The sequence below is a fragment of the Gigantopelta aegis genome, chromosome 10, assembly GCF_016097555.1.
Source record: "Gigantopelta aegis isolate Gae_Host chromosome 10, Gae_host_genome, whole genome shotgun sequence".
NCBI classification, from domain to species: domain Eukaryota; kingdom Metazoa; phylum Mollusca; class Gastropoda; order Neomphalida; family Peltospiridae; genus Gigantopelta; species Gigantopelta aegis.
The window spans coordinates 20,212,047-20,226,526 of NC_054708.1; the positions used below are offsets into that span (position 1 = coordinate 20,212,047).

The 14,480-nt window shown below is 33.4% G+C and overlaps 1 protein-coding gene across 2 annotated transcripts; it reads right to left on the reverse strand.

The window, feature by feature from the left end:
* Positions 1-125: 125 nt before the first annotated feature.
* On the reverse strand, positions 126-14,041 carry LOC121383136 (cilia- and flagella-associated protein 77-like). 2 transcript variants are annotated; one of them, XM_041512949.1, is made up of 7 exons: positions 13,806-14,041; positions 11,430-11,529; positions 9,863-10,100; positions 8,361-8,463; positions 7,143-7,172; positions 3,966-4,070; positions 126-3,326 (listed from the first exon to the last, which is right to left on the reverse strand). In XM_041512949.1, exons 1-7 carry the CDS (start codon positions 13,902-13,904, stop codon positions 3,198-3,200), a joined length of 804 nt encoding a protein of 267 aa, XP_041368883.1. In that variant the 5' UTR covers positions 13,905-14,041; the 3' UTR covers positions 126-3,197. The 2 variants fall into 2 exon arrangements, with proteins under 2 accessions (XP_041368883.1, XP_041368884.1); XM_041512950.1 differs by lacking the exon at positions 7,143-7,172 and having other exon boundaries at positions 13,806-14,040.
* Between the last annotated feature and the right edge of the window lie 439 nt (positions 14,042-14,480).

The window sequence follows — 14,480 nt, forward strand, 5'->3', positions numbered from 1 at the left end:
GCCTCTCCACCCTACACAAATCGGAGCCCGTATGCTTATGTACATACTGGATTGTATAATAAGTTTCATATAATCCACATGTATACTAGACAATAGTGTAATTATAAATATATAACAAAACTCAGTTTATGGTACAAATAACATTTATTCACGCCAATGAATAAAACAAATGTGTGACAATGTAAATATAATTATGTAGGTGTATACCAATCGGTACAAAAGAATTGAAGTGCTACTCAGCCTCAATAAAACAGTACAGCAATATTTATATTTCAATATAACCACTAATACTTCCAATTTTAATTTTTGCTAAAAAAAAAAATCTGTTTTCTACATAAAAGGATTAACATTAGGCCTATATGGCAAGATTGTAAAATTGTAAAACTTCCAAAGATATTTTAATACAATTTTATGATACAAATACCAGTACGAAACTGTAGGGTTCCAGAATATAATCATATGGTGGTACTGTAGTCTGGTGGGTCCACCTCATATTATTATAGTCCCTCCCACTTTGCCTTCATTTCTGGAATAGACCTTAGAAAATCTGAATGCAATTTAAAAAAACAAAAAACTCTATCTCACTAATCTTTAATGTAACATCCTTGGCACAATGTTTGTTGTTAGCATCTTGCATATAAACGTAACACAAAACAAGAGTAATTATCACAGCCATAATAAAATACATATCTTATCCATTTCACAGACTACACTATACAAAACTTGTAATCATTTACATAATCTGTATATCTGACTGAATATAGAATGTTTCAATGGCACCATGTCAATCTCCCAATAGAACTATCTAAATGGAATTTTACTATTACACATTCTACACTATGGTGATGTAAAAGTTTGGATAAAACTCTAAAAAAGTGCATTAACAATGTTCTTTGTAGCATTCAGTCATTTAACATAAGCTCATCCCATGCCTTTGTATAGATAAGCCAATGAAAAGGTATTTCATAAAAGATCGATGCCCAGCTCCCCAGCTCGATACTCAATCAAAAGAGGCATAATATCACTAATCACTAATATATATATATATATATATATATATTATTATTATTATTTACAGCAAGGTCAACTGATTTTAAAGAGTTTTGTAATGACCTAACAAAAAATACATGATAGAAGTTGAAGTTTTATTATATAAAACATGAAATATTAAATCACTTCAGCAGACTAATTGAAGCTTAATTAATAATCTTAGCTCCTCTTTTTCACATCTATGAATACAGTTAAGAAAACCAGTTGAATCTATGAAATCAGTTTTCGACTAGCAATGAACCTAAATTTCAGAAATTACTGAGTATATCGGTACATATAAGATATATCGTAATACGTATTTAGATTTTAAGCTGGATGTTTTATAAATAGCAATTTGGCGAATTTGATCAGAAAATCTGTAGCCAAATTCAACTGACTTTTTGCTAAATGGAATTCTTTTTTAGAATAGCTATACACTTACAAACAACACAGTTTTAGAATTAGCTTCTTGACCAATTGGTAATAACATAGCTTTGCCAAATTTAACTTTAAACTGCATTTGGCAATTTGGTGAGACAGCTTAAACCCTGCATATTATTTACCCCATGAATCACAACATATACTGATGATACCGCACATCCCTAATAATAATCATATCCATGTACAAAAGATCAGCATCTGTACAGTATACAACTGTTCTGAGACATTTGATCCTCTAAAAAACTGTTCCATTTTCAAAACAAAATATTTACACTTGTTCACAAATCTTTACTTGTGTCAGTCAGTGCCTGCATGTAAAAAAAAAGAATCTAGCACCTACATTTCAATTTTAAGCAAAATATGTGTAAGACTAGATTTTTATAAATAATTAAAAATGTTTTAATATGAGAGATTCTCTAATCTTTACTGGATACAAATATGGCCATTACATACAGGTTTCACACAAATATATATCTGTAGATGGAAGAATGCATACTGCAAACAAAGTAATTCAAGTAATCTTTACAACATAAAACTCCCACTACTGGTAATTTAAAATACTCTTAAGACTAAAGGAAGGTTTAGTTTACATTAATAAGGAATTTCAGAAACATGGACTAAATAAAAAAAAAATTGTCTTGTTTATTTTTCTTCAGAAAGTTCTTTCTGTTTTGGTTTTAGCAATGGATTTCATTTCATAACAGCTGTCCAAAAAAACGTCACATGGAGGAGGGTGATAGAGGCAGATGTTTATAATACACAGAACAATAATAAATACTTTACAACCACTCACAAAATGCACTTAAATAATATCCACAAAGAATGGAAAAATACTGGTAAGATGCAGAGCAATTATAAAAAAACAATCCAGTATGCACATTTCCATTTCGACTGTTCACATGAAACATTGTTTTTAAACAATCAAAATCAAACAAAATGAAAACAATATTTGTGACACATTCCCTACTTTTGTGTTATCATTCCTGAAGTTAACCCCAGTTAAAATATGCAAATTCACTACTTGAATACAAACAATGAAGTAAAAAGACATATAAAACAGTCTGGTAGACACAAGACGAAATGCTGTTTAAGTTATAATACTGAGTCATTTACAATTAACAACAACATATTATTTTAAAAGTTCAGGAAAATGTACCGGTAATTAAAATACTTCTAGAACTTGATAAAATATCACAGCTGTAAACAAACAAAAAAGTTCCAGCAGTTGGGGAAAAAAAGAATACTGTTGAAAATTTTATGAAACAATATATACTGACGGAAAGAAATAAGGGAACACATAGAATTGCAAACCAAATTTAACTTACTACTAGTACAGTATTGTCCGTTTTTCATACCAAGTTGTAATGTGGCAGGGCTAGCTCTGCCACTCACCAAATTCGCTAACTGCGAATTTTAAAGACAACTGGCGAATTTTATTATAATTTGGCAAAAAAATTACATGTAATAATTGATATTTTGTTAGAAGATAACTCAGTTTCTGCTATTTTTGAAGTTTTATAGATAATTTGGTGAAAATGAATCCTCACCCTGAGCTAGCCCTGTACAGTGGTATTGAATGTCAGTAGTGTCAAACTGACTGCCAGTAACACAGTCCACTTCTGACACTATGTATGCATTGAACGTTTTGGATGCAGTCATTACTTGCTTTTACTATTTCTGTGATCCCTTATTTCTTTCAGTCAGTACACATTCAAATTATGGTTTCTTCAGTAAACGGCAGATTTGTAGACGCCCTCACCAAAGGTTCCTTGCCGGCCTATTTTGTCATGACAGAAATGGTCAAATGCATCCTTTTTAGCCTTGGTTGTTCGGAATGTCTGTAAGTGTGGTTTTGCCTGAAAATAAACATAACACAATATGTTTTATTAAGACTGAAATCATTTATATAACCCATTCTGAGCAATTCTCCAGATGGCTTCATTTTGGCTTGGTAGCCCATCTTGGCCTACTGGGTGACTAGTCACTGGTGTTTGCTATCAAGTGTCTGTCACTTAATCACTGGTGTTGTCCATCTACTGTCTGTCACTATCTGTCTCTTAAACACTGCAGGTGTTGGCTATCTACTGTCGGCCGCATAGTCACTGGTGTTGGCTATCTACTGTCTTTCGCTTAATAATTGTGCTGGCTATTTACTGTCTATTGCTTAATAATTAGTGCTGGCTATCTACTGTCTGTCGCTTAATCATTGGTGCTGGCTATCTACTGTCTGCTGCTTAGTCACTGGTGTTGGCGCCACAATGAATTCTAATTGTGACCTCTCCACCCAAAATCAATGCTGGGCCAATGTGATGATGCCACCTGGGTCACCTAGCCCGATATTCATATATTGCTAAAAAATATTGTACCAAAAACATTTATGTTTCTTGATATATACTCTCTGCAGCAAATGAAACTATAACCATAAACGTATGACAATGGACTAGTCAATGACCATTTCCATGTAGCACTGAATTTAAGGCACAAATTCAACTTACAGTTTCTGCAAATCTTGGCATCTGCCAGAGAGGAGGTGGTTCAACTGGGTTCTGGAATGTTCTCAACATGGCGGATCTTGTTACGTAGCCTCGGCATTCTTTTTGCTGTAACACGAAAATATTTAGTAATTTACTTTGGAGTTTTATAAATAATATGTCTGGCCAAAATGAGCTTCAGTTTCGCATAATGCAAGCACTCCTAATATCGGTTTAAGTAATCTTCACTATGATGGTCATCACACTGATAAAAAAAAAAAACCCAGCATACTTAGTGATTCCATATAAATAATAATAATAATAATACATTTACAGAGCACAATATTTAATTCAAGTAAATTGTTGTTCTGTTTATGTGTTGGTTATGCAACTTAAGTTTCTTGCGAATCTCCAGTGGATTATATGGTGAATAGAACCAGAAGCTTTACACGTTCTCAAAATTAAAACTTTTATACTTTAGGACAACCAGAACTTTATTCATGATTGTATTCCAAAAAATGTTCTGTTCTGATTTTGGATATTTCATATGTTGTACAACAGCTCTACCCACTTGCCTCCACATCCTATATAACAATTCAGCTAATGACATTCAGTAAATGGAACTAGGAGTTTAGTGACTATGATAGGTCAAATGTTATGGAAGCAACAACTATATGCTCACGGCACGATGTCACCAGAGATAAGCTCTTGTCACAGATGGAGAAACAAGGAATGATGTGTACAATAGAATAGAATGGAATAGATGTTTAACAACACCCCAGCACGAAAAATACATCAGCTATTGGGTGTCAAACTATGGTAGCATACAATAGAATGGCAATAAATAGAAAAATAAGGAGTGGCTGACACACTAGAAAAAAGAAAAAGGTAGAACAACCACCATTTGCAGTAAATAACATTTATAAATATGTTTCTGTCCAAGAATTGTTGAACAGGAAACTTTACTTCACTATAAAAACATTTTCTGTATACATGGACTTTAAAATTTCACGAGATAAATCATGAAAAAAATTATGAATACATTTTGCTTAGTTTTTTTACTAAAAGCAACCCATTCTCCTCACCAGTAACTAAAAATTCTAAGTATGATGACCCTGGCATTTGAGATATTAAAAAAAAAAATTAATACGCAAGCTAGAATCAAAAAAGTCATACTAAGTATATAATGATGGAAAGTAGGGCATAATGTGAGACTGTGGCACTGAATGTCAGTCACACAGTTTACTTCATAATAAAAGGTTCTGATGGCAGGCAATATTTGCTTTATTAATTATGTGTTCCTTTATTTCTTTCCATCAGTATATTAGTATATTTTAGTGATATTTTTTTTGTATCAAGTATACATGTACATCTATTCAATATATGCTATTGGGAGCTCACGTCACATTTTATAAAAAAAAAAAAAAAATGTTAGTAAGCTTTACTGCTAATATTAGTAGTTACAAAACAACATTAAATGTAAATGTAAAGGCTTAGTTTACACTTCTATACTATATATATAAACTGTATATGTTTTAATGTAGTATATTTATAGTCTATCCCACGGGGGAACACCTTTTTTCATGCTATGGAACTTACTACAAGTTATTTATTTCTGAGCCAATTGTTTTCTAAATTGGACACAAAAATAGTACTTTTTCTTATTTCCAAAATACTTACTTTTTTTCTTACATCAAATAAAACTGAAATTATTTTTACAAATTTTTTGTAGGAGGACTATAAATATGTATTTCTAGAGAAAAAAGAAGTTTTTACAATTTTTCTCCATTTAAAAATAGTAGGAGAGCAATCCATTACTCTTGTGATAATTATTCCAAATGAGAAATTTCAAACAGAGAGAGCAGTTTCACACATCTAAAAAAAACCTCAAGCATCGTACAGGTAACAACAAATAATAAAACAAACTGATGAAAGGCGAGTCCAGAAACACTCACCATTTTCCATCTCTAGGCAATATGAGGCAATCGCAAGCCATACCTCGCCTGTCATGGAGGTGCCAGGATATTTATTACTGTCTATAAATAACACTAATTATTATTATTAAATGTACTATGTAACCTTTCACCCAGAAGTGAAACACCATATCCACAGTTAAAGCCTAGTAATATACAGAATAAAAAGCAAAACAAATGTTTAATAACATTCCAGCACATTTTAACAAGAGTACCGGTGAGGTACATGATACGCACATCAGGAGTTTGATGGAAAACCATTCATCTATAATAATGAATGTTACGGGTATGATTCAAGTCTAATTATGTGACATTTTTGCAATGGGATGGATGAACAGTTTGTTTTGGATCAACCACCATCCAAGTTGTTCCTACAAGTGGTTTGATAGTGCATCTGTATGCAAGATATGGTCCGGACAAGGATTTACTGTTATGTGCAGTAGACAGTGAAACGTAGGTCACAGAGACCTAGTAACAGTACGCGACACACCACCATCCCAAGTTGTTCCTACAAGTATGGTTTGATTGATAGTCCTGTATGCAAGATATGGTCCGGACAAGAAAACGTTAACAGACGGACAATGCCATACCATAATACGACCCATCATAGATGGGTGTATAAAAATTTATGTCTGTAAGGTGTCTAATGCTTGTTAGTTGTGCCTTTTAGTCTATAGAGTGACAAAAGAAATCAGTTGACGACACAAGGTATTCTTACGAAGTAGCAGCAAGGCATCCTTTATATACATTTCCCCAGTCAGGACATGACATATACAACAACCTTTGATAAACCCAGGGTTTAAGCCGTCATTCACCAAATCGCCAAATGCAATTTAAAGTTTAATTTGGCGAATCTATATCATTATCAATTTACCAAAAAGCTAATTTGGAAATCATGTGTCATTTGAATGACTTGAAACACTATAGATTATTTACGCAAATAAACTTTTTCTGATCAAATTCACCAAACTGATATTACTTTTTGGTATCCAACTAAAACCCTAATAAACCAGTTGTGCAGCATTGACTGGAGGATTGATCCTACAACCCTTTACACCTCAGGTTAACTGAATAGTTGGTTTTTATCATTTACGGGGTATTTTTCAAAAAGAAGCTAGACAGTACAAGACTGCAATATTAGTTGAGCTACAAGAACTGAAGAAGCAACTGTGATGAAACTACAGAATAAACTACGTATATAGATACGTTTGCAGATCTACACACTTACTCTGTGACTTCCCTCAGTTTGTGGCCTTTTCTGTTGAAAATTGTTTACTATTAATGCACAAAAACAGTAAAATATTTACAAACAATACAGAAAACAAAACCCAACCTATTCTGAAAGCAATATTAAAGGGACAGTCCTGAGTTTACAACCATTGTAAAATATTTCCGACCAGTAGAGCCTTTTCGATGATATAACATACAAATTAAATACATTTTCTTATTTAAAATATCAGTGTCTGTATTTACAAGGTGTTTGTTGTTGTTCTAATGCTTGTAGTAGCCCAAATCGGATTTTACCTCCCAATAATTTTATACGTACGAAAAAATATATATCACAAATTAAAGTAAAAACTGAGTGCTACAAACATTAGTATACGGCTGCAAATTCGATATACAGACACTGATATTCTAAACAAGAAAATATATTTAGTATGAAATAGTAGGCTAGTCGCCAACAAGGCTCTTTTATCGCAAACATCTTACAATGACTGCAAACTCAGGACAGTCTCTTCAATCTCTAACTCAACCCTAACCTTTGACCTTAAAGATATTATACAGTAGTGTTGGGAATCAGTTGGAATTTCATCTTCGATCAACGAGTATAATCATTTTGCACCAACCATCAACTTTTGACTATTCAACCGGTTACATGATTTGTCAGAATTATTAGAATCATGCACCTATTGTCATGTTTAACCATGACAGATCTAGCTACGTTAAGATCCAATCCAAGCTTCTTCAAAGATTTAAGTTCACAGAGTTACATGCATTTCAGCTTCTCAATTAACATATTGTGAATCTTCAAATTAAGATTTATGAATGCCAGATTAATAAATTTTTGTGAATGTAATTTTAAAAAAGAACTTCGTGGCTATCAGTAAACGTTAGAATTTATTTCATGTTCCTTATAATTAGCCTTCAAATGTGAATTTATGTATAAACAAAAAACAAACTCTTTTCATGATAGTGTACACAAGGGAGATAGCTATCTTATTATCATTGCAAACTGTCCCACCAGGTGCCATGATTCTGATAGAAAAAAAAAGGGAAAGATACATTTGGTACCCATGAACACAGTGTGTCTGAACCCTAATTGAATGTAAGCTTGTTAAACCAACTGATACCTACCTACCATGGTATGTATAGTAAAAACAATAACAACACACATTGTCAATTTTAAAATTATTTTGTAAGTCTTATATTACTGCTGTTAAATTACCTTAACTGCTGATCTTCTTGCTGCAAGATCTTGTAGACGCCGTCTCTGAAGCCAGCGTTCTTGGAACTTGTGTTCAAGAACGTCAAAAATTGGCGTGGATGGTCTACAACAAGAACATATGTTATTGTAAAAACCAATACATGCAAATGTCCTCCTGCAATAAGTTGATGGTAACCCTAAAATCGGTCTCGCTGGTATAGTGGTTAAGACTAGTAGGTACTGGGTTCACATCCAGTTACCGGCTCCATCCCAGAGTGTGTTTAACACCTCAATGGGTAGGTGTAAGGCCACTTCACCGACTTATCTCTCACTAACCCAGGGCTCGAAACGGCCTATGGCCAGGTCACCAAATGCGCCCAATGTCCTGTTTGGGCAACTTAAATATTAAAAAATAATGGCGTTAGTTGCCCAAATAATATTATTTGGCGATCTTCTTTAGAGCTATAACATATGAGCCACTATTAATATTTGTATTGTATATATTTATTCCACATTAAAATCTTGGTTATGGTTCATGGTTCGCTTACCTTAATTTGCCAACATCCATTATTATTTTTTGGGCCACCATATTTTTGGGCGAATTTCGAGCCCTGCTAACCACTAACCCACTGTCCTGGACAAACAGCTCAGATATAACTGAGGTGTGTGCCCAGAATAGCACAGGCGTGCGCTACAACAGCTTCTTCTGAATGTGCACGTAAAACCCTATGGCCTGACCAGAATAGCACACTTTCAGAACTGTAATTGGATATAAGCACAAAAATAAGCAAATTACAACAAAACAAAACAGATGGTAGGTCAAGGTCTCACTCAACAGATGCTATCTGCCATTGAAATGAGTGAATACAGTATCTTTTAATTTGCTACACTATAATTAACTTTTATAGTTCTTTTAAATTGTTCTTTCTCAAAAATTATTATTTACACAAACAAACTTTTGAAAATGAATTAGAATGAGGATAACTATGTGTATTTGACCATTTGCGGACATTAATGCTGGTTTTACAGTCACAAATATCTGTTTTATGGTCTCCGCTTCACGCCATTGGTAAACTCAATTTGCAACAGTAAAACCAGCATTAATGTCCACAAATGGTCATATACTGTATAGCTAATTAAAGAATGTTTTCATGTCTTACTTTAAAATGAATTAATATTTAACAAATTCCACATGTAGATACATCCATATCTAGAGAAATTATCTTCATGACATCATTATAAAACACCCTGTTTTTTTATAAAGTTATGACATACTTTGACATTAAAAATCAATGGCTGGTAAAATGCAAGTTACCACCTCAAACTTTAGAAGAAATCCAATAAGATTCGTTCTTACAAATGGGATGAATTAGAATCAATCTTTAAATCATGATGGCTAATAGAACAAATTTTTCATTGAAATGTTTTTTCGTATCATTTTAAAAATGGGGAGTTGGGTTTGCCAAACAGCTCAGCATTCAGTGCTTAATGAAGAGTGTATGCCTCTATTTAATAATGGTCACCTGGTAGGCATTCCATAAACTTTTGTGTAAAGAGGCACGGACTCTTTCTCTTTTTGAGAAACTTCTGCATCCTGAACTCTTATGTCGTGAGTAGCCCGGTACAGATTGTATTCTGGTGCTTTGACAAGACCATTGTGAACTGCCTGACAGTTCAGTGCCATGAAATCTCGTTCAGGTGTCTTTGGTCGGAGATTCTGAGGTACTCCCAGTGGTGGCAAACCAGGCCATCCCCTCAATGCTGTAATAGTAGAAGAAAAAAAGAAAGGTATAATGAAAAAAACAAAAACAATAACACATGTAATAATAATAATAATAGTTTACAGTAATGGGTTGTGCTGTGTTACATAGGTCTACTGTTACAATGTGAATTTCCTTTTATTATTTCTGTTCTTAATGAGATCCAATCTTCAGTTACAGGTAAAAAAGTTACAGCACTAAAAGACAAACCCTCCCCCACTCCCATCCACTCAACACAAGCTTGGAAGTTAATTTTGTGGAATTGGAAGCAATCTTGATGTTTTTCTAATGTTAATCTTGAAGCAAAAGTGAGAATTGAGAAGCAGTTCTAGAATATGAATAGTGATATAAATTCTATAGTTATACAATACCGGTACTTTAAAATGGAAACAAGCATTCTGAGAGTACTGCTAAAGTAAAACATGTCCCCTACCCGGGCCCAACAAAATTAATGTCTGTTATTTCCCAACTTCAAGGGCCATAACTCTGTCAAAAATGGGTAAATATTGGTATGAAAGTCCTACTTAAATCTAGATCTCTTAAGTGCTGCTTATAAGAAAACATAAAGTGTCAGCAGTGGGTTTTCTCTCTAATTATCTGTGATGCTATACAGTCATTAAAATATGCTGAGTGTGTCATTAAATAAAACATATAAATCTTCCTTCCTTTAATTCAAATGAATTAATCATCTGAGCATGTTTTACATACACATGCCGTTGTGTAAAAATTCCTTTATGTGAATAACAGAATCAAACTTCTGGAGTTTTCTTTTGGTTATATAGTAACATACATGTACGTGTGACTGCAGGCATCGAAATAAGTCGACAACGGCTGTTCACGTTAAAGGAAGCTAGGTTACCACATGTCAGGAAAGTCAAGAATGGTACTTCATTCTCCACAAAATCTTATTTAAGCAAAACCTACATCCTCATACATTCCATCAGTTGTAGTTTTTATCAAATATGTATTCAAGTATCAGTACAATGAGAAAAGTACTATGAATGAATAACAAAGTATCAGTGTGTCTCATATGAAATTTTATAGTAATAATGATGTAAACGTGATAAATGTGTTGTAACCCATAGGTTACCAGGCCTGTATTTTGTGCTAACCTGGCTAGGGATTTCTGAAACGATCTCAGCGTCTCGAAATCGTAAAACCATCGTAGTTTCTGACGTCACCACAGCATACGCCATAGTGATGTCATAGCGTACGATGGTTTTAAGATTTCGTAGTGCTAAGATAGCTTTGAAAGTGTTGGTCCAGTACTGTATGGGTTATGAGACACCATGCTTGTGGCTTGTGAATATTTATTTATGGTACCCATTACCTTCTGCAGCTGTATTGGTTCCTGAGTCTGTGGATACACCAAATATGAAACCTTCTCCGGGATATTTCAGACCTCTGCTCCTAGGTATTCCTAACTTTGGCTGGAAAACAAAACATTCATTAGTTTACAATTAACACAACCATTTCTTAAACATGCATGTAATGGCAGCTTCTTGCCAAAATTTTGTAATAATTTTTGTTGAAATGTAAATATTATACCTACAACTATATGCCTATTAAAATTACAACCATGCAATTTAATTTACTAATAGAAAAAATAAATACAAATATATATATATAGGCCTATATATATTGCAGAATCTTTAGAGGATGATTGATAGAATTGAGTAGGATCAGTTTATGAATATTCTTGAAGAATATTCTATAAAAAAGGAAATTGACAGTTGGCAAAAACTTGAGTGCATTTTCGTCCTAGAAGATCTCAGTGAAGTCAATATAGGTGACACAGTTACAATCTAGTACATGTATGTAGAATCTCTGTCACTGTAATGTTGTTTTCTTCTTCACAATTTGTCTAGACAAAATGTGGGAAAATCTAATTGTAATTAAAGGTAGGAGAGTAATTTATCATAGTTCTTAACAATGTGGTTTGGACTTAGGGATGTTAGCGATATATGGTCGAGTACAGTGAACAATTTGTTTTCAAAATCTTGATTAGCAATATTTTTGGTACACTGAAAATTCATTAGCAATTACTGTTTAATGTTTTAACATTGTGTAGGGATCTCTGGGACTTGTGTAGCGAACTGCGATGCGATACTGAACAAAATGTTCTGTGGAGTATTGTAAAATTATGAGTATCATTCAGGGAACATTTTGTTCAGTATCACATTGCGATTCACTACGCAAGTTAAAGAGATCACTACACAATTTTAAAACATAAAAAAAGTAGTTGCTAATCAATTTTTAACTGAATAGAAATATTGCCAATCAAAATTTTGCAAACAAAATATTCCCTGTCATTGGTCCGATATTTGTAAACTTTTATGAAATTCACAAACTCACCTAAACACGGAAATCCAGCATAAATTTCTTGCTTATCAGAAGCCTTATGTAGATTTTACCTTTTTTCACCAATTGTCGATTACGATATTTGACCTCGAAATTACAAGACACAAGGGTACAGTGTATAGTTTTGTTCTTTGTCAAATTATGGTTTTAACATATCCTGGTGTCATATGTTTTCGACACGATAAGCAAAAAATTAAAATATAATAAAAACAATACTTCGTACATACAATAATATTTTACCTTTCTCAAGTCACATTAGTTTATTGTGAAAAAAAGTGATAATTTCCCATGAACGCCAAGTTTTCCTCCATAAACACTAGATGCTAAGTCATACAGGTGTTACCACTATATTTTTTACAAACGTCATATGTTTTCGATACTTTCATTGGCTGTTTATATTTGTCCTTGTTATGGCAGTGAAGGGTCTATACTCCGTACAATAATTTACATCAAAATCTTCATTTGAAAATAAAATCATAAAATGTTTGTAACTTGTAAAAAATATTGAATAATCTTCAGACCAATAGACAGCATTCACTTAAAACATATTTACATTATGTTTTCGTCATAGGCTAATGTCTAATCCTCTTGTTATACGTATCAACGACACCAAAATTTAGATTGTCAACTTAAGTATCTAACGGAGATACAGAACTATATATTTTCAAAAAATCTAATTCCACTAAACCACCTTTGTTTGTAGTAAATGTAAATGTACATGTAAACATGCCCCAGCAAAAATTATCTAAAAGAACTTTGCTGTGAATGACATAAGAGGTAACCCAACCAGCCTTCCATAAATTTTATTGTTCAGTGTAATCATAATGATCACGTAATATATCCTCTAACTTTGGCAGGTCAGATGTCAGTGTTGCAGACGATAACTTTGCAGGGATTTGTAATACCTGGATTTCGCTCTGTGAGGCATTTCATTAGTACCAAAATATTGCATTACGAAAAACCGATAACATGCACTCTATTTATGGTATTATAATTAAAACATAAAGTTGGCAGCTTCAAGCTTGACTTGAAGCATTTTTAATATTGTGAGGAAAAAAGACACTTCGTTGTTTATGTTCAGGCTGATAGTGACGTAATATCTCGCGATACATGCAGTTATAAACAAAGTATCGAAAACATATGTCGATCGAAATTGTATGACCGTATGATATTTATTGCAGTAAAAATAAACAGTTTTGGGTTTGGCCACAAAGTTAATTATACCTTTGTGAAATTCTGATTGTTTGTCAAAATTCATGGCAACTAAAGTAGTTTGCAAAAAATGTATTTGTAAATAAGATTATTCCTTTAAAAACAAATTAAAACAAGCTATTTTGAACCTTACCCTGAGCAGAAGTTCATTCTCAAGCATAGTGTCTCGTTTTTCGCCCAAATAACCGGTAGCAGTATATACAAACTTTTTGTCTTTTTTAGAGCACTTCATTGTTCTTGTTTTAGTATTATATTATCTGAAATAGCGATGTCAAGTGTTTTGTCGCCGAGTAATCGTCTACTTAAGTATATATTTAAAACCTGTATACACTAATGGTGTTGGTTTCCATGGCGACAACGCAATGTTTCTTTTTTTTTAACTTGTGCACGAAAGAGCTTCGTACAAGGGACGCAACCATCGCGTGTATATATTTAAGTCTCACTACACAGATCACTTCCGGGTGAGAGTTTATTCATCACGTTCCTAATTGTGACACGTTATGGTTCACATATTCACTTCTAGGAAATGGTGAAGAATTAAAACAATATGTATGCTTAATGGTACGCCTTCTGGCTGTATTTTGCCCATGTCATTTTGTAATATTGAGCATCGACCTTTTGGAACATGGGTGTATAGCGCAAGAGACAGCCGGAGTGAATCGGTTAATGAACCACTTGTCCGGACGGTATCAGGTCGTTTCGCCCCCATACCGGTTCGTTTCGCCCTCTATACAGGGTCGTTACGCTCTCATGTTTATGTTTGTGAATGATGAATAAATTTGTTTACGTGACTCTAGTTACAAATCAG